The 25936-nt window shown below is 35.0% G+C and overlaps 3 protein-coding genes and 1 pseudogene across 3 annotated transcripts; 2 read left to right on the top strand and 2 right to left on the bottom strand.

The window, feature by feature from the left end:
- Positions 1–418: 418 nt before the first annotated feature.
- Positions 419–10496, bottom strand: LOC105113676 (peroxidase 7-like; annotated as a pseudogene).
- LOC105113661 (LRR receptor-like serine/threonine-protein kinase GSO1) lies at positions 10140–14774 on the top strand. The gene is made up of 2 exons (XM_011009917.1): positions 10140–14259; positions 14344–14774. The coding sequence occupies exons 1-2, from the start codon at positions 10866–10868 to the stop codon at positions 14712–14714; spliced, it is 3765 nt and encodes a 1254-aa protein (XP_011008219.1). The 5' UTR covers positions 10140–10865; the 3' UTR covers positions 14715–14774.
- A 301-nt stretch (positions 14775–15075) lies between these two features.
- LOC105113662 (uncharacterized) lies at positions 15076–17796 on the bottom strand. The gene is made up of 3 exons (XM_011009918.1): positions 17566–17796; positions 17315–17452; positions 15076–15310 (listed from the first exon to the last, which is right to left on the bottom strand). The coding sequence occupies exons 1-3, from the start codon at positions 17654–17656 to the stop codon at positions 15294–15296; spliced, it is 246 nt and encodes an 81-aa protein (XP_011008220.1). The 5' UTR covers positions 17657–17796; the 3' UTR covers positions 15076–15293.
- A 2564-nt stretch (positions 17797–20360) lies between these two features.
- Positions 20361–25255, top strand: LOC105113660 (uncharacterized). Its single transcript, XM_011009916.1, has 7 exons — positions 20361–21853; positions 21995–22125; positions 22871–23533; positions 23638–24127; positions 24220–24361; positions 24693–24786; positions 24889–25255. The coding sequence occupies exons 1-7, from the start codon at positions 20717–20719 to the stop codon at positions 25004–25006; spliced, it is 2775 nt and encodes a 924-aa protein (XP_011008218.1). The 5' UTR covers positions 20361–20716; the 3' UTR covers positions 25007–25255.
- The last annotated feature ends 681 nt before the right edge of the window (positions 25256–25936 follow it).

The raw sequence follows: 25936 nt of genomic DNA, 5'->3' as shown, positions 1-25936 counted from the left end.
TTGAAGATATTAGTCTTTAAAAAAAAAAATTGCTGAACACAATCAAGAAAGAGCATAATTCCACTGTAAAATAATAATAATAACAATAATAATGAATAAAGATCAAACAAAGGATGGGCTGATCCTCGACAAGTTTTGAACATGCTAGGCCAGTTAAAACTGCTCGGAGCCTAGTACAGAACTTCGTCTTGCATCTGTATCAATTCACCGTTTCATAAGATATTCAATTAGTGATACCATAAACTTTGCTATGGATCCCGATTCAGATTCCAATTAAATCTTGTTTAAACCTTAATTATTTCCTGGCCCTCTTGTTTTTAGATTGGAAATTGTTACATAGAAAAAAGAAAAAACCATTTAAAAAAATATCAAAACATGGAAATTAAAGAGAACAAATTAAACTCAGAAAACTTTTTCATTACAGAAACAAAGTCTTTCGGTAATTAGAGTTGACAGAATAGCATTTAGTTCGAATTTCGCCTCCGTCATGAACTGTAGGGACTAAAATATTGCCGAGCTTTGTCAGGGACACTGCAAATTGGTGATTGAAGAACTCTGGTCCACCAGCCAACGCATCAACAATTGGAGAAGTCCTTGGATCAAGAATATAGGGATTGACCAGTGGACAAAAGCCTCGTGTGGTTCTAGCATCTCGATCAACATACTCAAAGGCCCGTCCGCATTCCTTTTTTGCCAAGATGTGGGCGTATCTATAATCAAGGGATTCATCTGGTCTGCCGATTCCTGCATAGTTTTACTCATCTCGATCAACATACTCAAAGGCCCGTCTTCATTCTTTTTTTGCCAAGAAGTTTGCGTATCTATAATCAAGGGATTCATCTGTTCTGCCGATTCCTGCCTAGTTTTACAGCGTATGCTGTGCTGAACTGCATGGAGCCCAGCCAATTGTATGGACCCCTGCCGAAGACAAAACGAAGCATCAACATACAATTACTATAAATCCATATCCACATTTGGTTCTTGATTTCTTAGTTAAACACCAATAAGGCAATAATTATGTTCCGCTAACTGGTTCTCCTGAAAGAATGACCAAATCAAGCACATTCAAACCCTTAGATTGGTAGAATTCATTCAAGGTGGTGATGTTTCCCCGCCCCCTGGCACTAATAAATCAGCATCTTTATCAACAGAACTGCATGTAGCCCAGACACTTGTATGGACCGCCAAGAAGAACGATAGCATCTCCGGAGGCTGCGGCACGAATGTCAGCACACGATACAGTTCCTGGGCACTCTTCCTCTATCTCAGCTTTGATAGCATCAATTACTTCAAACCTTCTAAGAGACTTGCTTGCCTCTGCTCTTCTCTCACTTCCATCACAACCCTATAAAGAACCAAAAAAAATTAAACAATTAATTTAATGCCATTAAGTAAAGGTAGAATTTAATTAAAATCAATAGGCTCGGACATAGATACTAGAATTGGACAGGGATGCACGTCCAAAGGGACATATTAAGCAATTTTCATTTCATGGCTTTTCGGATGTTGACTGGGGAGGAGATCTTGATGACAAAAGATCTGGAGGATTATATTGTGTATTTTTTGGCCATAACTTAATCTCTTAGAGATGTAAACATAAAAAATAGTTGCCAGAAGCAGTGCAGAGACTGGGTATATAAATCACTAGCAAATGCTGCAATAAAGATTCAATGGTTTAACGTACTATTGACTGAGTTATGCATTAATGTTTCTTCAACACCAATATTGCGGTGTGACAACATAGATGCAACCTATTTATCTTGTTTCATTCACACACAAAATATATTAAGATCGACTTCCACTTTGTACGAGATGAACAGCTATCTTCAAGTTAAATTTTTTTCAAGTAAAGATCAACTTGCAGATTTGTTTGTCAAACTATTGATTGATACACGGTTTAATCTTCTGAGACCAATCTTAAGGTAAGCTATATTCCCTTACAATTATGGGGGCGTATGAAGATCAATTTAAAGACAGAACTGCTAGAGCCAAGTCAATGATGATACGATAAAAGAAGTCTAGATTTGATCTTAGAGAGGTGCCATAATTGTAGTATATTTAAATGTAAACTGGAGTTTTAAACTCCTGTTACACTTATATTATATATCTCTTGTAATACTGATCTGTAGCGATAATGAGAAAGACCTTTTTTTACCATTACAACTCTAAAACTTTACACCCCTAAACATAATATTTTTAATAAAAATATCGAAGTTCAAAAATTTCCCTTTTATCGTTTTCTTGTGTAGCCATGAATGATTTATCTTCTAGTTGCCTTTTCCGATTCATCTTCTGTTGATTTTCACTTGTCCCAGCGACAACTTCCGATTCAGTACAATTTTTAACTTCGATAATTCAATAAAGAGAAGCTCCCAACCTAATCACGCTGTTCCAATATTAAGTAGATCGACCAGCTAGCTATAGCTCGTCGAACACTACGTGCTTTCAGCTTTTGATATGAAATCTCTGTGGTTAATTAGCAATGGCAGGTACAAAGTCTTCTAAACTTAGCTGAGTGAACGTGAAACCATGAAGAGTCATGGTTGTGCCATACCAAGCAACATACGCCACATCGAAAGTTTTATCATGGTTGTGCCATGCCAAGCAACATAAGCAACATCGAAAGTTTTATGTTTGATTTTATAAATTTCAGGATTAATAAAAATTTATATAATTATTAATTTTAAAATTTATAAAATTAATTAAAATACATATAAATTGATTTGAATATCAATATTAATAAAAAAAAAAATACCATTGAGTCCTTGTTTACCAAACCAAATCGAATTGCTCTTAAAGGATATTTTCTTTGATAATGTTTCTACAAATAAGAAAGGTTTACAGCAGTTACCATTCTTCGAAACCCTTAAAAGTCACAGTGACGCGTTGTCCAACGCTAGTCTCCACCTTGAACAGTCACCCATCATGTGAACTGTGGAATCCAAGCAAACAGATCGATCAATTATAGGGAGCAGCAACTCTAAGGTACAAGCCAAGGGCGGGGCCGGGTGAGCTTTTAAGTCAGAAATTACATGATACCTGAAATAGTAGACAAGTTCAATAAGATTGCTCCGCAGGTTGGACGTGTACACTAGATATTCTTGTCATTCATTTTTGACAAAATGGATGTTTTCTTTGACAATTTGGTCTGATATTACCTTTCAAATTCAATGATCAAACTATACCTTGCCGTGGGATAGAAACCTTGGATAAATGGCCCATGACAAGACCTGAACCATACGGTGATCTGACCAGATGGCAAGGAAATCCGATTAGAAAAATCTTTCAGGCTAAAGAAACAAAGAAAAATCGTCATTGTGATGTGATTAACTAATCAATGCTACCAGGTCTTCAAAAGGGTAATAATGATTATTGTTAAAAATATTTTTATTTAAAAATATATCTAAATAATATATTTTTAATATCAACATATTAAAATATTTAAAAACACAAAAATAATTAAAAATTAAAAATATTAATTTTTTCGATAAAAAACTTTTAAAACATAGAAATAAACAGGTACACATAAGATAAAAGTAATTACATCATCAACATGATTACAAATTTTTTTAATTAAAATATCATTTTTTATTCTCTCATTCCGATAAAGACTTTTATTTTCTCTTTTAAATAAAGCATTTTTGTTTCATGATCATCGGAGTTTCCAACTCAATAATGCTGAATTAGCCGGTCAAAAGCGTATGAGTTTAATATTTTTAAATAATATTTTTTTTAAAAATTATTTTTAATATTAACATATTAAAATATTTAAAAGCATAAAAAATTAAAAATTAAAAATATTAACTTTTTTCAATAAGAAACTTTTAACATAGAAATAAACGAGTTGTTAATTTGCTTACACATAAGATAAAAGTAATTACATCATCAACGTGATTACAAATTTTTTTAATTAAAATATCATTTTTTTATTCTCTCATTCCGATAAAGACTTTTATTTTCTCTTTTAAATAAAGCATTTTTGTTTCATGATCATCGGAGTTTCCAACTCAATAATGCTGAATTAGCCGGTCAAAAGCGTATGAGTTTTCCAAGGAAAAGGAAGAAAAGAAATCTAGTAATAATCAATGTTGATCATTAAAGATGATATTTCACTCAAATAAAACTTTCAAAATGTTCTCATGGTCTCCTGGCAATATTCCAAACCGTCAATCTCACCCATGGTCACCACCCGAAAAAATCCAACGCCTCGTTCACATTATGAGTTCTTGTAACATAAATTTGAAATGTCACTGCTTTGGAAATTACTGTGTTCCTCCTCTGAGTGAGTTTAGTGCATATATAATATAATAGCAACTCAATATATTATTCTAGTAGAAAAATTAAATGATTTCACTGACCAGATTAATCAAGTGCATACCCCATCACAGGATATTAGGCTGTGTTTAGAATTGGGATGCTGTGTTTAGAATATTTTAAGATATTTTTTTATTTAAAAAATATTAAAATAATTTTTTACAATTTATTTTATTTTTTATGTTAATATATTAAAATAATTTATAACCATTAAAAATTATCAATTTAAAAAAATTGCATTTAAGCAAAGCAAAAGTACACCCAAACATGCTAATATGCTGCTGCCCAAAAATAAAAATAAAAATTGGGATTATAATGTAGGTGTTTTTTTAATATAGTTTTTATTGTTTAAAAATATATTAAAATAATTTTTTTGAATTTTTTTATTTTTAATATCAATACATTTAAATTATAAAAACCACTAAAAAAATTAATTTAATACTTTTCAAACTAAAAATAATTTTAAAAAACATCTAAAAAAACCACGTTCTAACACCCCATATGTTGCTGTCTCATTCTACTCCAAGATTTTTACCTAACTTTCTCATTCTACTCCAAGATTTTTACTAAATTACCGTCACAAGGGGCCATAAGGGGGGTCATAGTATTCAAGACACTGACTTCGTATCAATCTATATGGCTGGAGCTGGATGCTACTTTAAAGGAAGTAAAACAAGCTGGGTCAAAGGCTCCGAGACCACATGACTCTACTTTTGCTTTCTATCAGAAAGAATATAGCTTAATTGGAATGGAAAGAGTCCAGCTAGTTAATGAATTCTGAAGGCTCGGTAAGCTTCCAAAGGGCGTTAAAACTTCTTATATACGTGGCTTTATTTCTGAAAACTAAGGTACCCACTGGATTTTCAAAGTATAGACCTATTAGTCCAGTGCATGGATTGTATAAAATTGTGGCAAAATTGCTCTCATCCATGTTGAAAACTCTTATGCCTAGTATTATTAGTCTCCATCAAACAATTTTCATAGTAGGAATGCAGATTTCAATCAGAGCTTTACTATTCAAATGGTTATGCTGGGTGATTAAAATAGGGAAGGATGGTAGGATATTATATATTATCAGAAAGTATCAACCTATTTCTTACAAAGACTTCCTAATTTCAATCAATCGCTTTCAAACACACGGTCCGGTATATGTTCTATCATCCATAATGAAGAGCAAGTCTCACCATCTTTGAAATATTATTTGTACTACACAGTCGGCAATGAGAAAAAGGTTCAGTTTTGGACGAATTCTTGGCAAGAAAATGGGGCTCTAAAGCTTCAATTTCCGTAGTTTTATGATGTCACTGCAGATCACATATTTCAAACATGAGTGATTCGAATAATGACTCTTGGTGTTGGAACTTAACTTGGAAGAGAAACATTAGGCCTGCAGAGTTGGAGCTGTAATAATGTCTTCTTGATCTGATTCAAGGAATTAAGTTGAAGTAGAATATAGATGATTCCAAACGTTGGAAACGTACCAAAAAGAAATGGTGCTTATCCTGTCAAATCGTGCAACAACTTCATTGATAGAATTTATTACGTGGGTATTTCTTCATCTCCATCTAATTGATTATGGAAAGGAATACTTCCTTCAAAATTTAATGTATTTATTTGATTTTACTTCATGGAAGAATCTGTACCAAGGAGTTTATTGCTAGAAGACATCTAATGCATTTAGAGGAAGCAATTTTGTCCATTTTGTGCTGAAGAAATATATAGAATCTGTGGATCATCTTTTTCTACACTGTTTTGTGGTTTGGAAATTGTGGAACTGCTGATATGGTTAGGACTTACTATTATGAATGCCTAGAACAAAATAACTATTTTTTGAGTGTTACTTCCTTGTCGAAGGAAAAATTTAGCACATAGCAACTCTCATGTTGGTTTTGGTATTTTGTTAGTAAATCTAGTTAGATAGTATTAGATAATAATATAAATTATATTTTAAAATTTTATCTAATAATTTAAATTATTGGATTGAGATAATTTTTTAATATGGTATCAAAATCTTGATAATTTAATAATTATCAGTTCAAATCTCACTATCTTTATTTATTTAATAAAAATTAAGCACAATATATATAAGATCTGTTTAAGTTTCAAGTTTTACTTAAAAATATATATTAAATAATATAAATTATATTTTTAAACTTTATCTAATAGTTTAAATTATTGAATTAATAATTAAAAAAATTAATTTTTCAAAAAGAGCTTACTGAATGGGATATAATGTTTGGGATAATTCTCCACCGCCTGGCTTAATTTAAAGTTACAGATAAATGATGGAAACTTTCAGTGCAGATGATTGAACTTATTCAGAGGTTCGAAAGGCATTTTTAATTGGTCAAATAAGTAAAGTTTTATTAGTTATAGTTACAAGCATGGTTTTTGAAAATATTTCATAGTTGCTTCTTCATTTTTGGTTTTCTTTTGTAAATAGAGAGTTGTGTTTTTTTTTTCCATGCTAGTTTTCCATTGGCTTTTTTGGCAATGGCACCTATTAATAAATATGTCAAGACACTACTAAATATGAAACATTCATTTGATTAATGCCAAATTTGCAACAAGCATGAGATGATGTTGTAATTTCTAGAACCGTGGCGTAGAAGAGATATACATTGGGAATGACTACGGTGTTTAATCAAGAGTTATTTGATTAATGCCAAATTTGCAACAAGCATGAGAGAATCATATTCTCTTGGACGAAGCATTTAGTGATCTGAACACAATCAATTCTCTGCATGCTTGACACATGTGATATGATTCTAGTAAAAAAAAATATCGCAACATAGGGCAAATAATGTTGCTATAATATATATATATGTTATTACTCGTTAATTGAGGAGTTTTGATCATCGATACCATACAACATTAATTATCTTGTGATTCTTCAGAATAACAGCTATATTCTCAACAAAGATCTTGAAAGAAACTGAATGTTTAGGAGTCCTGATCCTTAACAGTCAAAACTGAAAAGCATTTTAATTAGGTGGAAAAAAGGAAACACCAGACACAAAAGATGATCAGCCCTTGGCATCACAGCACACAATACATCAGAGACTGTTTAACAAGTCATTAGGAAGGCGAATTCGACGTATATATGGTCCGAAATTTGATCCATAGCATGCAAACAATGAGACTGGATTGCATAAAAAAGAAGAACTAATGGTTTAACTGAACCATGGAGTGGAATCGGATTATTCTGATGCAATTAGCTGGGTTAGCAGCTATAAGGGTAGCAAGCAAGCCTTGGATGCTGCAGGGTGTTTGCAACTCTTAAGGAAAGTGGAGCTTCACTCCCATGCGCAGGAAGTCAAAATGATAAAAACATGATCATGTTATATATATAGATCCTTTTTCACGTTTATGAAGCATGAACATGATCATGTTTATATATATATAAGTACGCAAATATAATATAATTTCTTATATATCCCTACTTCCAGCAAGACCTGTTTGATGTAAGCGGCCACTATCCACAGTAAGAATTGTCTTGTATGTCGAAACGATTATAAAATCATTTGGGTACCTTTTTCTTGGTCCTATTGTTCTTATCCTTAATCTATATATATGAGTGCATGGATAAGAATGAAGTAATAATACAGAATTATATCTGATCTACCGGACAACGTTTGATTAATATATTTACCTTCTTTTGCTCCTTTTTAATTAGTCAATATAATAATTATCATCAGTATTAATTATTGTTTCAGATTTGAAAGAATAGTACATCACCCATCTGTCAGCGGAGAAGACTATTTACGAAGCTAAACATGTTTAATCTAGATCATACCTTGGCGAAGCAATAATTGGGGCTATGTTGAATTACACAAGTAATTAACTCATACTCGGGAACTAATCATAGACACTCGCCTTTGAACAATGGTGAAAATATTAATAACAGGCATAGCTAGATACTTTGCATGAAGGCAACAGATGTGCTGGATTTCCTCTTCTTTTTTCCAGAATTTCATAATCCCCCGATTGTGAACTTGGGTTTTTTTTTTTGAAAAAAAAATTATATGGTAATGTTTTTATTTTAACTTGAGACAAGTTTTCTATGTATATAATATATGATAGGGTACTGTCTTCTAGAAAAATGTCGATCTTCCAGCACCCAATGCAGGGAAATTAATGGTAAAGGTTTTATACCACAATAATTAATGGTTGGCTGAAGTAGGTTGGAATTGGATTTGTTTGCTTTGCACAAAACAAATTGAAGGAAGAGTGTGAAAAACAATAAAATAAGAGTAATTAATTACTCCTAAAAAACACCCCAAATACCCAATTTGCATATACAATTCGAGTGGGGAAACAATTAATTAAGCAGGGCATTTTGGAGTAGGCAACAGGGTTACATGCAGCCAATAAATATTAAAGGCCACAAAAGAACACTAGGATTTGGTACCCAACCCAATAATAACTAACAAGTGTAATTAATAATAAAAAAAGTAACAACAATAATTATATACTTTTAAAATTAGTTAATACTAGTTATTTTACTCGTGTTTTTTGTTACAGGTAAAATAATATTTAAAAAAAATAAACTTTTTAAATATGTTTTTTATAATAAAAATCTGAATTATAAATAAAAAACATATACATATATTTAATTAAATAATTAAAAATAACTTGTGCTAACAAGTGAAAAAAAATATTAACGCATCTATTTGACTCGCCTAGCTACAAGTTGAATAATTATTTTTTTAATATAAATAAATTAATATATAGGTGTTATTAACATATATTTTTTGACATCGAGTAAAAAATATAACTGTAAATAAAAAATCAATTCTTATATATAATAAAATATAGTGAAAATCATATATATTAATAAAAATATATAAGATCTAAAACTTATTTTTAATGTAATAAAAAAATAAAATAATGCTATAATTGTTACATTGAAACATTATTTCCTTAGTCTTTGTATAAGAATTTTTCAAAAAACAAAAAGTATAAAGAACAAAAAAAAATTATCAAACAAATTATAAAAGAATAAAAATAAGAACAAAAATAATGGTATAAAAAGGCTAAGTGTAAAGTGATAAATATTTCAAGTGTAAAGAATAAAAAATAATATTTTTTCTAAAAAAATATAAAGAAAGAAAAAATTAAAAAAATATTACAGAAAAACAAAGATAAAAAACAAAATGGTGATGAATAAGTCAAGTATAAAATGATAAAAATATCAAGTATAAAAAAATATTAAAAAAAGTTATTTTCAAATAAAATAAAAAATTATAAACTTGTTACCACTACAGGAAAAAACTAGAGAAAACTTCAATTGTACCATTTCTATAGTTAAAAAACCAAAAATTAGATATTTGCCACCACTATTGTTCTTACAGTCAGAAAAATGGAGAAAATCTTAATTGTTTTTCAAAAAAAAAGCTTGAAGAGAAAAACAAAAAAAATATTATAAAAAAATGATGATGAATAAGTAAAGTGTAAAATGATAAAAATATTAATATATATATATATATATATATATATCTATGTATGTATGTATTTTCTTTTTATATATATAAACTTGTTTAAAAAAACAAAAACTACAAATTTGCCACCACAACGGAGAAAAAATTGGATAAAATTTTAATTGTGTAAGTTATACGGTAAACATGTGTTTCCTTTTAATTTGTGTGTGTGCTAATCTATTGGAACCCCAATATCAAACGTGTAGTCCTAATTAAGCTACTCGGGTATAATTTGGAAGTGATGTTGCTTACGTTCATGGAGGGTATCCATTGACTTTGTAAAGCTTCAAAGTACAAATAGATAATGCCAAAACTAAACAAAAGGAAATATAATTTGTAGTAACTCAACAGCTCACTTTCTAAGCAGGGTTTAAAGTAATTCAGAGCAAACACCCTGTGCCAAGAAAACTAGCAAACCCATGAATATCTCATCTCCTTGTCGGTCATGTAACCACTGTATCTACCTCCATGGAATCCCGTATCTTTTCTTATTCAACCGAAACCTGCCAACCTAACAATTGATACATTACCCTTATCTCTTTTCCAGGCCCCAGCTGCGGCCCTCTTCTTTCGGTTTTCATTTGACAGTTCTTGCCTACAACACACTGTAATCAACAGCTTAGTTTCAGTTGTAGCAGCTTGACGATCGTCATTTATGGCGTCTGTTGCACTTGACTGACAAAATACTGCCCTCTCATTCATCACGGTTTCTTATCTCTTCTTGCCAACCATTTTAAAGACACTGCAGATTGCCAACTTTTCCAACGCAGCCTCAGCAATCAATACATTACCTGTCTGCTTTGAAATTCAAAAACCATGCATATAGCTCCCTTACATGGCTGCCGCTGTGCCTTCTTTGCCCAAACCACGCGTCTTCCCTTGCCCAAGACCATCCACCAACAACATAACCAACACAAACACAGGCTTTTTCTTTGTCTTTAATGCCTACATGAGCAAAACCACTCGCCCTTACATAAGATGAACCAAACATGATAATATATATTATATTGCCATTTTCAGTCTGTCTCAAAAAGCTTTTCTCAAACGCTATCCAGTCATTAGAAATAGAAAATGGGTGTGCCAAAACAAGTTTTGTTACTTTTTGTTGCCATTTTAGTGTGCTTTTCCTTTGGCTTTGTTTTGTGCCAAAACCAAGAGCTCTCTGTTCTTTTGGAGGTGAAGAAATCATTCGAGGGAGACCCAGAAAAAGTTTTGCATGATTGGAATGAAAGCAACCCAAATTCATGCACATGGACAGGAGTTACCTGTGGCTTGAACTCGGTTGATGGCTCAGTGCAAGTTGTGAGTCTAAACTTATCTGACTCATCACTTTCCGGCTCAATATCACCCTCACTCGGTAGTTTAAAGTACCTGCTCCACCTTGATCTTTCTTCTAACAGCCTCACGGGTCCCATTCCAGCCACTCTCTCAAATCTTTCTTCATTGGAAACTCTGCTTTTGTTCTCTAATCAACTCACTGGCCCCATCCCAATTCAACTCGGTTCCATCACGAGTCTCTTAGTAATGAGGATCGGTGATAATGGACTCAGTGGACCTGTTCCTGCCTCTTTCGGTAATCTTGTCAACTTAGTTACTCTTGGTTTGGCCTCATGCAGTCTCACAGGCCCAATACCATCCCAACTCGGACAACTAAGCCAAGTCCAGAACTTGATTTTACAGCAGAACCAACTTGAAGGACTGATTCCTGCCGAGCTAGGGAATTGTTCGAGCCTCACTGTCTTCACTGTAGCTCTCAACAATCTAAATGGATCAATCCCTGGAGAATTGGGTCGTCTTCAAAATCTCCAAATACTAAACCTGGCAAACAATAGTCTCTCTGGAGAAATTCCGACTCAACTCGGGGAAATGAGTCAGCTCGTCTACCTGAATTTCATGGGAAACCAGCTTGGAGGTTCAATCCCAAAGTCCCTAGCAAAAATGGGTAGTCTTCAGAACCTTGATTTATCAATGAACATGCTCACTGGAGGTGTTCCAGAGGAGTTGGGCAGCATGGCTCAGCTTGTTTTCTTGGTTTTATCAAATAACAATATTTCCGGTGTGATACCAAGAAGCCTATGTTCAAACAATACCAATTTGGAGAGCTTGATTCTGTCAGAGATTCAACTTTCTGGCCCCATTCCGAAAGAATTAAGGCTATGTCCATCTCTGATGCAGCTTGACTTGTCCAACAACAGCCTTAATGGATCCATTCCTGATGAAATTTATGAGTCCGTTCAGTTGACTCATCTCTATCTCCACAACAACAGCTTGGTGGGTTCAATTTCCCCTTTGATAGCAAACTTAAGCAATCTGAAGGAGCTTGCATTGTATCACAACAATTTGCTAGGCAATCTGCCTAAGGAGATTGGAATGCTTGGAAATCTTGAAGTCTTGTATCTATACGATAATCTTATATCTGGGGAGATTCCTATGGAGATTGGCTATTGTTCAAACTTGCAAATGATTGATTTCTATGGAAATCATTTCAGTGGAGAGATTCCTGTTACTATTGGGAGGCTGAAGGGACTGAATCTGCTTCATTTGAGACAAAATGAGCTTTTCGGTCATATTCCCGCCACTTTGGGTAACTGTCATCAACTAACTATTCTAGACTTGGCAGATAATGGCCTATCTGGTGGTATTCCACCTACTTTCGGATTTCTTCATGCTCTTGAGCAACTAATGCTTTACAACAATTCCCTTGAAGGTAACCTTCCCGATTCGCTTACCAATTTACGAAATCTGACCAGAATCAATCTGTCTAAAAACAGATTCAATGGTGGCATCGCTGCATTATGTGGCTCGAGTTCTTTTCTTTCTTTTGATGTCACAAGCAATACATTTGGGAATGAAATTCCTGCCCTGTTGGGAAATTCACCTTCTCTTGAAAGGCTTAGATTGGGGAACAACCGGTTTAATGGCAAAATCCCATGGACACTCGGTCAAATCCGAGAGTTGTCCTTGTTAGACCTGTCAGGGAATTTGCTCACAGGACAAATACCAGCACAGCTGATGTTGTGCAAGAAATTGGCACACATTGATCTCAACAACAACCTTCTTTATGGGTCTGTTCCATCATGGCTTGGAAATTTGCCACTGTTAGGGGAGCTTAAGCTCTTCTCCAATCAATTTACAGGATCTCTTCCTCGAGAGCTATTCAATTGTTCTAAATTGTTGGTGCTTTCCCTTGATGCTAACTTGCTGAATGGAACTCTTCCTGTGGAGGTTGGTAATCTAGAATCTCTAAATGTACTCAACCTCAATCAAAACCAATTATCAGGATCAATCCCCCCAGCCCTGGGTAAGCTGAGCAAGCTGTATGAGCTTCGGCTCTCGAATAACAGTTTTGGTGGTGAAATACCTTCTGAACTTGGGCAACTCCAGAATCTCCAAAGCATTTTAGACCTCAGCTGCAACAATCTCGGTGGTCAAATTCCACCTTCTATTGGTACGTTGTCCAAACTTGAAGCTCTTGATCTGTCTCACAATTGCCTAGTTGGAGCTGTCCCTCCTGAAGTTGGTAGCTTGAGCAGTCTTGGCAAGCTTAATCTCTCGTTCAACAAACTCCAGGGCAAACTGGACAAGCAATTCTCACACTGGCCACCTGAAGCATTTGAAGGAAACCTGCAGCTCTGTGGAATACCTCTTAATCGCTGCTCTATCTTAAGTGATCAACAGTCAGGCCTAAGTGAGTTATCAGTGGTGATAATCTCAGCAATTACTTCCTTAGCTGCCGTTGCTCTGCTCGCATTTGGACTTGTTCTCTTCTTCAAACGCAGGCGAGAATTCCTCAAAAGGGTGAGTGAAGGGAACTGCACTTACTCTTCCAGTTCTTCCCAAGCTCAGCGCAAAACACCCTTTCTGAAGGGTACTGCCAAGAGAGACTACAGGTGGGATGACCTTATGGAAGCGACAAACAATCTTAGTGATGAGTTCATCATTGGCTCGGGTGGATCTGGAACAATATACAGAGCTGAATTTCAAAGTGGAGAAACTGTAGCGGTGAAGAAGATTTTGTGGAAGGATGAGTTTCTACTTAATAAAAGCTTCGCAAGAGAAGTAAAGACACTTGGAAGGATTAGGCACAGGAATCTAGTGAAGCTGTTAGGGTATTGTAGCAACAAAGGGGCGGGTTGTAATCTTTTGATTTATGAATACATGGAGAATGGGAGTTTGTGGGATTGGCTGCATCAACAACCAGTGAACAACAAGCAGAGGCAAAGCCTGGACTGGGAGGCGAGATTAAAGATTGGTGTGGGATTAGCCCAGGGAGTGGAGTACCTTCACCATGATTGTGTACCAAAGATCATGCATAGAGATGTCAAATCTAGCAATGTATTGCTTGATTCCAATATGGAGGCGCATTTAGGGGATTTTGGACTGGCAAAGGCACTCGAGGAGGATTATGACTCCAATACGGAGTCGCATTCATGGTTTGCGGGCTCTTACGGTTATATTGCTCCAGGTATTATAGCACCTTTTGCATAAAATTATGCTACTTCTAGTTTGTCTTTTACTCCATATCATAACTAATTTTATGCATTTTCAGAGCATGCATACTCGTTCAAAGCAACAGAGAAGAGTGATGTTTATAGCATGGGTATTGTGCTGATGGAACTAGTTAGTGGAAAATCGCCAACTGATGCAACCTTTGGTGTCGATATGGACATAGTGAGATGGGTAGAAAAACATACGGAAATGCAAGGTGAAAGTGCTCGTGAGTTGATCGATCCTGCACTGAAACCACTCGTGCCTTACAAAGAATCTGCAGCGTATCAAATGCTTGAAATTGCACTGCAGTGCACAAAAACCACCCCACAAGAGAGGCCCTCATCCCGACATGCATGTGATCAATTACTACATTTGTACAAGAATAGAATGGTGGATTTTGACAAGATGAATATAGATCCTAAAGCATAACTGATGACATCTATATTTATGAAACGAAGCCAATTATTAAATTAAGCATCATTCTTGTTTTGTAGATCTTGTGCTAACTGGTCAGTCGTCAGAAGGTATCATTCTTCATTTGTTGATGCTATTTTCACTCTTGCAACCTCCCATGCACTCTTTTCCAATAAGCACGGTAGAAGCTGTTATGATTATAGCACGTTGGTAGTTTGGTGTAGCACCTATGTTGACTGAAGCAACGTTAAAATTAAAACGTAGCAACAGTTACACAAGGAATAATCCAAGGCAAAACCAAGATTTAACTTATTTCATGCGTGATCTGTTCCAAACTTTTGATCAAGCGGCAAGGTATGAAGAACCCAAAATTCAAGACAAGCATTGCAAAATCACAATAAAAACTGTATTCCAGTGGAGAAAATCACCAGATTGCTTCAAGGTATTATTGGAGATCCAAGTCCATGCTGTGCACATTATGAAAGCATCCTAAATCTCATTTGTAGCAACAGCAAGAAAAACATCTGACAAGATTTCTAGCACAGAAACAAAAGCAACGGGCTGTCTATGCCGAAGGACATCAATCCAGATGGGCTAATCATCATCTTGATCTGCAAAGGAAATGAAACTTAAATCAGTGAAGAGAACTGGAAAAAATGGCAGACATTGGAAACAGTGTGGGCTACTATAAGAATCTTGCATGAAAGTGATGACAGTGCAAAAGCTCTCCATTAACTTCAACCACAAAAAAATACATCACCCTTGCTAGGGTCCTCATCCAAACCTCATCTTTCACAGATAAACATGCCATAAGATGCCAAAACCAATGCCCGTCCTAGGGTCTTAAACTCTAAGCCAAAGAATTTTTCTAATATTACACTAAACCCACAAGATTATTTCCACCTGATGTCCTGCCAATAAGCAGATTCTGATATTAATCAAATCAGATCATATAAAATTAAAATTTGATCCATTAAATTGCATAATTATCATAATCAAATATTACCATCAGAACTATAAATAGATTTTGGACATGAAATGAGTGGATTCTGAAAGAAAAAAATATATTAACCGACTAAAAAGAATCACAAAGCATGTTGGAGAATGAAGTTATCCTCCAAAACATGATAGAGAGAGGGAAAAAAAAGCATGGCAGCTCAATCCCGCTGAAAATCAGCCAAGAGGAAACAGCCCTAAAAACACCCAAAGCATGACACAAAAAAAAAAAAAGGGAGGACACTATCCTATCCCACAACAATTGTCTTAAAGTGCAATGGTTCTGAAAAATTCTAGCCATGTACATTATACGAACTGCATGATGGTATAAAACCACAAAGTCTTACACTTTTTCCTCCTCCCAAATCCACAAAAGATATCAACATAAAATCCACTACCAGAGACTGAAGTTGGCTTCAAATTTGGACTTCACAGAAATCCACCATTGAAGATGATCAAAATGTTGGAGAATAAGTCTTACAGAATTATGTGCTCATTTTCTATTAACTGAGATCTGAACTGGCCTGGACTTAGGGTATCAGTGTTGACACATCTCAATCTAATCATGCTGGTTACACCATCTATGAATAGGTCAGCATACACCTATACTGGATGTAAGCAAAACCTGTTACAAAACTCTAGATTAACACAAGTCCAAAGCCACTCCTACAAGTTTTCAATGCTAAATTTGTAACTTTTCCATGCTTTAGAGAACACATTCTTCCTATAATCTAACATAGGAGTGCTTGCACAATGAAATTGACAGAGATATCCACATGATATGGTCATGTATTAAGTTGTCAGTGCCTCAGAGATGATCACAACAATGTATTACATTCATAGCTCAATTCTTCTAGGTAGAAACTAGGTCAAAGAAATGCCAGGGCTAGTAATCATGGATTAGTTCACCACAACGAAACTTAAAGCAAGCTCGGCTAAACGATCACTCATAATGTGCCTGCTTGGGAGGGGGGGGGTGTTACAGGGGTTTTGTCTGGTTGGATTTGGGGTGGTGCATTAAGAAAAAACATTAGTCATGTTTAACAGGAATTTAAATTCCTGTGGGGAGCATCATCTAATCTAGACTCCAAGACATTTCTCTGAATGACTTACTATCCATCATGTTTGCATGTTTCAACTTTCAAGTACAAAAACTTAGACTCGTGCAAGCTTAGGTTGTAGCAACAACCTCCATTTTCTTCCTTTCCTCATTTTATAAGTCTTCCACAATCCCCTATTTCCAAAAATTGTCTTCCCATTTTTTTCTTCCTTCCCTAAAAATCCACTTTAGAAATAATTTTTCTTCATCTCCCTCATCCACGCACACAAAAACAATATTCACGATCTTTACTATTACACTGATTAGAAAACCCCCAACACAAATGCTAATTAACAGGTTTTGCCCTAATTTGAACAATTATACTGCCCTCACAATATAATTTTTTTTTAATAAAATTGAACCCCCAATTATCAAGCACATTAGAAAAACCAAAGCTTGAGAGGATGAAAACTGAAGGCCCAATCAAAATGACGTAAGAATAGGAAAAGCAACGCAAGCCCAGAAAAGAAAAATGGCTGAAACTGGAGGATACGATCGAGGAAAGAGAAAGAGAGAGTACCGAAGTAACGGCGCTCATTGGCTTCCTTAGCTTTCTGAAGCATCTTGTCAAGGTCTTGTTCAAGCTGAGCATCCCATTTGACCAATTGATTCACAAAAACAACTCCTAATCCCATGCCCACCACATGTTCCCACGGATCTTTAAACACACACAAAAAAACAAGACCATCATCATCAAAATCAATTTCTTTTGAAGATTAAAATGGAAATCAATGATAAAAGATTAGTGATTTGTTGGTAGAAAATAATTACGGCGCATGTAAGGAAGTTTGCGGAGAGCATTGGAGTACATCTGGGTGCCCAGCCCCAACAGTGCTCCTACCACTGTTGCACTGAATACCATCTTTTTACGGTAGATTTTTCTGACAAATCTCCTCCTTTCAACCTTCTTCGCTCCACTTCACTTCCAATTTATTATTTTGAGGATTTTCTGCTTCCGTCTGTGTTTCCTTGTAACTCTCATCCAAATCTGTTCGATCTTGCCACGTTCAGTTTCTTTTTTTTTGCCCCATAAGGGAAGGTGGGCTATGGGTTTACTAAGGGCTTTGTCACTGGATATTTTCTTCGTAAAGCCCATTATTCTAAGCCGGAGCCTTGATATTGTATATATACTAACAATTAATTCGATATCACCTAACCCATTTGTCAGTACACAAACATAAGTACATTCTCAGTTGGGTCTAATTACATTTGTTACTGGTACATTTGTTTTGTTTTCTATTTTTATTTCTTAAATTTATATTTTTTTATTAAAATATTTTGTAGAAAAATTGATCCATGTAAAATATTTTATAATCAATCTTTAAATTTAATTTATTTATTAAAAAATATTTTCAGCTCATAAAATTTCATAAAATATTTTATAAATATTAATTTACTTATAATATTATCCAATTATTCCAACTATCATCTCCTTCATTATCATCTCATCATCACTTTCTTTTTTATTATTTTATTATCATCTTCTTGATTATCATTATTATGTCATCACCTCCTCTTTTTTTTCCCATTATAACCACTTTTATCGTTGCTATCATTACCATCTTTTTTATCACCATCGCCATTTTATTACTATCTTGTTACCACCACCATCACCATCTCCTGTTCACTCACCACCACCACAATCACCTCCTCCATCATCACTATTATATCACCATTATTATTAAATAAATAATTTACTTACAAAATGTTTTTCATCCTAAAATACTTTATATGAAACAAAAAAATTTAAGTTGCCAAAAATCACACATATTTATAAAGGGGGTTTTTTTACTTCATCTGTAATCTAAGTTATGAAATCAAAATAATCTTACTAAAATAAAATTAAAAAATAATCTGATTTAACTTAGATTAACTTGTTAAATTTGTGATTCTAGTAATGAGAATGAGATAACATCATAAATAGCAAATCAAAATAAATTATAAAATTTAATTCTCAATTAATTATATCAGACCAAATATTGAATGATGAGATTTGTAAAAATTTCAATTAAAAAAATAACACAAAAAATGAATTAAGTCGATATAAATTAACTTATTAAGACCAAGCAAACCCATAACTATAGAAAGACATCAAAATACTTAATTTTATTAATTTATATTTCTTAAAAATTCTAAATCTTAATCTTAAAATAAAAAAAATCCTAAGAAATAATTTTAGAGTTAATATAGAAATTCATAAAATAAATAAGAAAAATAAAATTATAAAATCAATATTTAACATTCTAAAACTACTTTTGCATTAGTTTCACTAGGCTGGAAAGAACTTCTTTCCGAGTTTAAATTATTTATAAAAAATCCAATACAGACCTCTTCGGTTAAAAAAAAATAAAATCCTCCACCATGAAAACTTTTAATATAACGTTCTTCGAGCAAATCCTCTTCAATTGAAAACTATCCTTTACCATTAAGATATACTATACAAACTTAAACCATGGTGATTTGACATCACATAACAAAAACTACTAGAAATCATTGGATTTTAATATCAAGCAACATAACCAGGAGCGAAGAATTGTAGGGTTTATTACAAGTTACAACCCTAAAAAATCCAAGTTACAACTCTGAAAAATCAAGAGCACTAACTATGTGGAGATAATAAAAATACATGATTTTTATTCATCCTAGTCTCACGTATCAAAATATTACTACAATTCTTTATATAGAAAAAAAAAACTAGAAAATTAATATTGAATAGAAAAATAAAAATAGAAAAACTATCTCATCAAATAGAAAAATAAAATTACATGGACAATATTTAATTTTCTAAAATTGTTACCGCCTCAAATAATAAGTTACACAAAGTTTCCCTCTCAAAACAAAATGTTACATTTAATGTCGTTTTTATCTTATATTGGCAGATTACATTTTTATCTCTTTAACACTGAAGAGATCTATTTTGATGGTCAAGTTTCTTTCCGATATTGAAAATTAATCATGTAGCTGTCCTGAGTGTTAAAATTTGAAAATCCATATTCAAAGAACTTTCATCTTCCTCGCCCTTGCCCAAGGAGATAATTATTTTCATTTAGCCTGCACTCCAAGGAATCACTCTTTGCTGGTGCTAGACGCATGGTTAAATAAGAATTGGCTGGTAACCATACCCTTCTGCGATGATCAGCGTTGGAAAAAAAAAATGATTTATGGCTGATAAGCACACCCACAGAGATGACTGAATCCCATCAGATAATGTTCACAGACAAGATAAACTCCCACTAACCCAATATAGGCATGTGAGTTGCCAGTTTCTAACAATAAGAATGTGAAACGATGCCCTAAAATCAAGGTTAGCGTAAAAAACATGGCAAGCTAATAAAGTTAGCATATTTAAACCAGTCGAGTGAAAAGATTAGAGGTGTTTACACATATGGTATGTACAGACAAGAGCTGCTCTCTGATGACAATGATTTTTTAATGTCTTCCTAAACTTGGGATTTACGGACCCTACGAAACACGACGGCTTTCTTTCACCAGACCAAAAACACGAGTACTTGTTTTTATTTTACGTGTGAAGTTTCCTCAGAATTTGTTTCCTTGAATAACACCTATCCTATCCCAGTCTTTCTCTTGCTTTCTGATATTTTAGTCCTGTCAACCCCAGGCCATTCATTTTTAAGGCAATACAGCAGTTTTCTACAATACAGTCCTAAAATTAGGAAATAAAAGCCAAGGCATGACTTGTATTGCTGGTGGTGGGTAATTTAGCATCCTGAAAACAACATTCATACGTTTCTTTGCGGTCCAGAATTACCTCTTAGGTTTTCTGGGTTTGGTTTTGTTAACAACCCTTTCCCCCATACATCCTCTCTTTTTTTCTGGAAAAATGGGTTGTATCTCTTTTATGGCTTGCAGAAAATTGTCGCATTCACTCTATTCTATGTCGTGATGTCCCATTATTAGACTTATGGCTTCTTCCCATATCGAGATTGCTTCGTCTTCACCGTTTGTTTGTGTTTTAAGAGATCAGAATCGGCATGAACGGTGTAGTAGAGAGAGCAATGCCAGGGCCGCTGCTGCTGCTGCTTTTCAAAAGAATCTTCAAGGATTGGTTAGAGAAAATCTGCATACTTGCATCTCTGTTTCTTCTGACTGTGCCTCTAATGACAATCCAATAAATCATATCAATACCAATATTGATGATCATCATCACGACTTACGTCGCTTACCCGGTAACCAAGATAGCATTGCCAAGAATGTAAATGATTCCTCGACTAGGAGAAGCAAGCAAGCGAGAATTCTTGACCAATGGGCCGCTATGCAGGCTCGACAAATGGTGTCAACAATTGAGAGGCAGAGTGAGGCGGCAGGGTTGTTGATTACATCTTTGAAGAAATCATCTCCGATGCAACAGAACTCTCAAGACGCTGAAAGTTCTAATCGCGGGGCCTCTTCCCTCGTTCAGATATGGGAGGCAAGGCTACATCGATCGGATGCGTGCCTTAATAGGTCCCATAGCCTGAACAATAGCAGGACAAGCTCTGCATCTAGCCAGACTGAAACTGCTCTGTCCAGTGCTGAAGAGAGAATAAGACACTCTGATATAGCCGACTCTACTACAAAAGAGAACAATAACAGGACAAGTCCTGCATCTAGCCAGATTGAAACTGCATCATCCAGAGGTGAAGAGAGATCAAGACCATCTGATATAGCCGACTCTAGTACGAAAGAGGGCACTTCTGTGGATTGTGGCACGGTGAAGGGTGCACCTTCATCCATACATTTCAGGGATACAGATGCAGGAGAGCCCGATAAAGTTAAGATTGTCGACATCATTAGGAGACTAACATCTGATGGAAATGATCACGATCAGAAGTTGAACAGTGCTGATGATTGCCTATCCAGAGAGCGTAGGAATTCTTCAGGTTCTGATCGGACAGAGCAGAAAGTCTTATCACAGGTTGTTGTAAATCCACCAAAGATAAGAGGGCGACAAGCCTTTAATGATTTACTTCTGCAAATGGAGAAAGAAAGGCATAGAGAGCTTGGCTGGTTAGAAGAACGCCAAGCTGTTTCAAAATTTTCTCAACGTGGCCGCATTCAGGTGAAGCCAAGTTCTTCATTCATTTCTTGATTTCAACACCAGAAGTTAACGTAATTTTTTAACGCCATTTATTAATCTTTTCTTTTCAGTTCTTATCATTTGAAAACATCTAGTTATTTGTGTGCTTTAATGCTTCTATAGTCCTTGCTTCGTCTGAGATTCCTGCATCGTAGTATGGCGTTTGAAGATCAACAGCGACCGCGATCATCTCAATCAACAACATCGTGCAATGGTGGCCGTTCACAACAAGGGTCTACCATCATGCATCTCAGGTATCACAATATCCATATCTAGGCTTACATAGGCAGTTAACTCACCCAGATCAAAACCATCTGTAAAATTGTGAATTCCATCCAGTTTTAATGCAAAATTATCGATCCATAGCATCTTAAAACTAATTTTTACTGCCTGGCAACACCTATGTGCAAATATTATGATTTCAAAGTGAATGCTAATGTTCATATTGCAGGAACTAGATTGTTTCTATGATAACTTTGTCTACCACCAGGAAAATTATTTCCTTGCTGTCATTTCACATGCTCTTTTGTGAATTGGTCAACTCAAAGACATTATTCTAAATTTACTGAAGTTGATGATATCTGTCATTTACATCATACAACAAAGTTCAAGTTTGCAAATCATAATAATCAACAATAGCACTGTCAAATTGGTATAAGTAGAATGGCAGCAGCAAGTGGATTTTTGAGTACGCATCGCGACGAGTGTGATTTGGATGCATTTGTTGGGAATTATTGACTAATGAAATCTAAAATTAGGATATAGCTTTAGAATTTATAGAAAACAATCATATTGTATGAATTGGATCCATCTGGATCTGTTCTAGGCTATATCCAATTGTTGCTTCCATAGAAACCATACTCAAATGTGCTGAGAGAATTGATGCTGAAGCATTTAGCAACTTTCAGCTTCTTTTGGCCAATTTAATATATGTAATATTTCCTACTTATCTTTCTTTTTATCAGACCTTTTCTAACCTGGAATCCGAATTCAATATAGGGAGAGATTTAATGCAGGAGTGGAGCAAGCCACAACTCTGAGTGACTCTACTACTCCAAGAAGCACTACAGAGAAGGTCACTAGCAGTGTGCAGAGGTATGCTTCCGTACACAATGAGTTGACTTCAGAAAGTTATCAGCAAGAAACTTCTACTAGTAATGAGCAGGAGAGTGAATCCCAAGTTAAGAATTCAGCATCAGCCACACGTGAAGTCATTGAAAAAGTTCATGAAGAAACTTACGCGGTTTCGGATGTCTCATGGCAAGGAACAAGCCTGCAGGATATTTGTCAGCAAGGAACTTCTACTAGTACTGAGCAGGAGAGTGAACCCCAAGTTGAGAATTCAGCATCAGCCACATGTGAAGTCAGCGAAAAAGTTCTTGAAGAAACTTGTGCAGTTTCGGGTATCACATGGCAAGGAACAAGCCTGCTGGTTCAAATTTTTGATCCACCAGAAACTTCTGAAACAACACCACCCTTGTATGACTGGGATGAGAATGAGATAGGAGAGGAGGGGGAGGAGTATTTTGAACAAATCAATTATGACTGGTTTAGTGATATTGCGCGCCCTCGAAGTTACTGGGAAGATCAAAGAAAAGCACGGTATGAAGAGAAGCTTGGTGCTAGCTCATACAATGATGAGATAAGGCAACTTCTTGAAAGGTAAGATAGTCTGCCTTGATTTCCTTATTTCATTTTCCAATAAAAAATCACTAACAGCAGTTTCCAATAAATAAGAAATAGACTGATTTACATTACAACTGCAGAGGAACAGTCTCAAATTTTCTTGCTAGTGACTTACGAGACAGAATAGACCAATTGATGATGTCTCATGCACAAAGACAAGCCAGTCAAGAAGATGAAGAACTAGAAGAGGATAGCCAGGAGAGAATGGGACAGCTGATGTTATCTTACTTCCAAAGGCACTTACACCCAGCAGGCAGTCAAGAAGAAGAACAAGAACAAGAACAAGAACTGGATGGAAGAAGTGAAGTAGAAGAGACAACAGAAGAAGAATACATATCAGAAGAAGGAAGCCCGTCTAGCCATCAATATATGGAAGCCACTGACTATTTTGATCAATCCTCACCATCTCAGCATTCTCCGTATCCGTTTAGGTCATGGAATTACAGTGACGATAATGAAGTTGCTGATGTTTGTGAACAGGCTCAAACTACACCTTTGCACCTACCTCTTCCACCTCAAGCTTCCAATCAAGATAGGCGTAACTCTTCCTCTAAAAGTCATTTATCACTTGTGAGTTTTTTCACTATACAGTTTGAAGTTACCTTCTTTGCAGGTTCTTAAATAATTTAATGTGTAAAGAAATAACACTCCAAAAGAATCAGGAAATGGAATTCGTGCACGATTTAAAATGCCATATGGAGCAACTTCAGCGTGAAATGTCAGAACTCCGAAAGTCAATTCAGAGCTGCATGGAAATGCAAATGAATTTGCAGAACTCCTTGAAGGCGCGGGAAGTAAATCCAGGTGAGCTGAGAAAACTAATTTTCTTTCCTCCAAACCATTTAAAATAATTTAATCAACCTAATGTCGTATCATATATAATTTATAAATGGGGAATTGCTTTACATTTACTACAAATATTTGCTTCTTTTTTTTTCCCGGTCACTGGGCATGCAAGAGGGTATTGCTAGGTAGTATATTCAACAGTAAACCTTAATCTTCTGTAACATGGAGGTGGTTGTGAAAGAAGAAGTGCCATCCTTAATCTTTTCTGCTTATTTCAATATATACCTTTATTACTGTGCTGTTTAAGAATGACCAGTTAAACAATTCAAGTCTGTAATTATTGATACAGTTCAAGGGAATGGAAAGAATTCGCCTGATAGGAGACCAAACAAACGTAGCTGCTGTATCTGCTATGGAACGCAGGTCGACTCTTTTCTGTATAGGTACTTGCATGGGAAACCGTTTGTCATTTTGAACCTTCATTGCTACTCTCTTCAGTATCATGAGCTGCATTAATAGCCTGATACGATGCTGATATGTTTCAGATGTGGGCATATGTGCACCTGTCTCAAATGCGCCCATGGGCTGCGGCAGGGCAGTGGAAAATGTCCAATTTGTCGAGCTCCAGTATTGGATGTCGTGCGAGCATACCTGGATTCATAGTGAACTGGTGAACGAGTTCTTGCTCTAGAGGACCGTCTTTTTCATATAACTTAACGCATTTGATGCTGACTTTGGAAAAAGGCAAATCTTTTTACTTTGCTTCTTTCACCTCTTTGGATCAATATAACCATCTAATCTTGGTAGTCACAAGTAATATCTGATCGTTACTGTCTCTCATCTTCAAATTTACGCTGTAAATGCTTTTGAGTAGTAAAATTTAACAGTCTCGGTAGGCTGTTGTTTAATTTACAAAGGCTTCTTCCTCCTCCTCTTCTTCAATGTGCTGTCTATTGAATAGTATTATGACTAACAGTCCACGTTAGCTAATGGAGAGAAATCTATTCATGGACTCATAGTGTGTTGGCTATCGTGGAATAATAATATTGTTGGCTAAGTTACTAGCTTGTGTGTGGTCAAAACAACACCATTATAAAATCTCTTAAAGGGAAAATCAGACCTGCAATTTTCTGTAGAATAGCATAAACAGGAAAGAAAAAAACACAGCAGAAACTCAACACTCCTTTTCTTTTCTTTCTTCTTTCTTTTTCTCTCATACATGTCCAGAACATTCAGCCATATATATATACAAAAAACACACACCTCAGCTTTACATTTGTTCGTCTTAGTCATCTTTTAATCTAACTCTTAATTACTTTCTCTTAACACAAGTTAACTAAGTAAAGTCAAGGTTAAATAGTTGTCACAATAACTTAACTAGTTACAGCATATTAACCTTAACATTCTTCCCTTTAATATGTTGAACTTTGAACTCGTAGTGCATTTCTCAGCTTTTGAAATTTATCCTTCGGCAATGTTTTTACTCGTAGTGCATTTCTCCTGCTCCTCTTATTTGCAGAACTCCATATCAACCTCTCCTTCCTAAATTGCTTCATGAATGAAATGATGTTTAAGTGAATATGCTGGGTTCTA

The sequence above is a fragment of the Populus euphratica genome, unplaced genomic scaffold (genome assembly GCF_000495115.2).
Source record: "Populus euphratica unplaced genomic scaffold, PopEup_1.0 scaffold443.1, whole genome shotgun sequence".
Taxonomy (NCBI): domain Eukaryota; kingdom Viridiplantae; phylum Streptophyta; class Magnoliopsida; order Malpighiales; family Salicaceae; genus Populus; species Populus euphratica.
The sequence above is the reverse complement of the archived record's forward strand: the minus strand, read 5'-3'. Positions and strand labels throughout refer to the sequence as shown.

Bases quoted from the DNA above. Each gene is read 5' to 3' on its own strand.
- LOC105113661 (XM_011009917.1), top strand. From the start codon at position 10,866: ATGGGTGTGCCAAAACAAGTTTTGTTACTTTTTGTTGCCATTTTAGTG. The intron at 14,260-14,343 runs GTATTATAGCAC...ATGCATTTTCAG, and splicing joins TTACGGTTATATTGCTCCAG to AGCATGCATACTCGTTCAAA.
- LOC105113660 (XM_011009916.1), top strand. From the start codon at position 20,717: ATGGCTTCTTCCCATATCGAGATTGCTTCGTCTTCACCGTTTGTTTGT. The intron at 21,854-21,994 runs GTGAAGCCAAGT...ATGCTTCTATAG, and splicing joins CTCAACGTGGCCGCATTCAG to TCCTTGCTTCGTCTGAGATT. The intron at 22,126-22,870 runs GTATCACAATAT...AATTCAATATAG, and splicing joins TCTACCATCATGCATCTCAG to GGAGAGATTTAATGCAGGAG.
- LOC105113662 (XM_011009918.1), bottom strand. From the start codon at position 17,656: ATGGTATTCAGTGCAACAGTGGTAGGAGCACTGTTGGGGCTGGGCACC. The intron at 17,453-17,565 runs GTAATTATTTTC...GTGTGTTTAAAG, and splicing joins CAAACTTCCTTACATGCGCC to ATCCGTGGGAACATGTGGTG.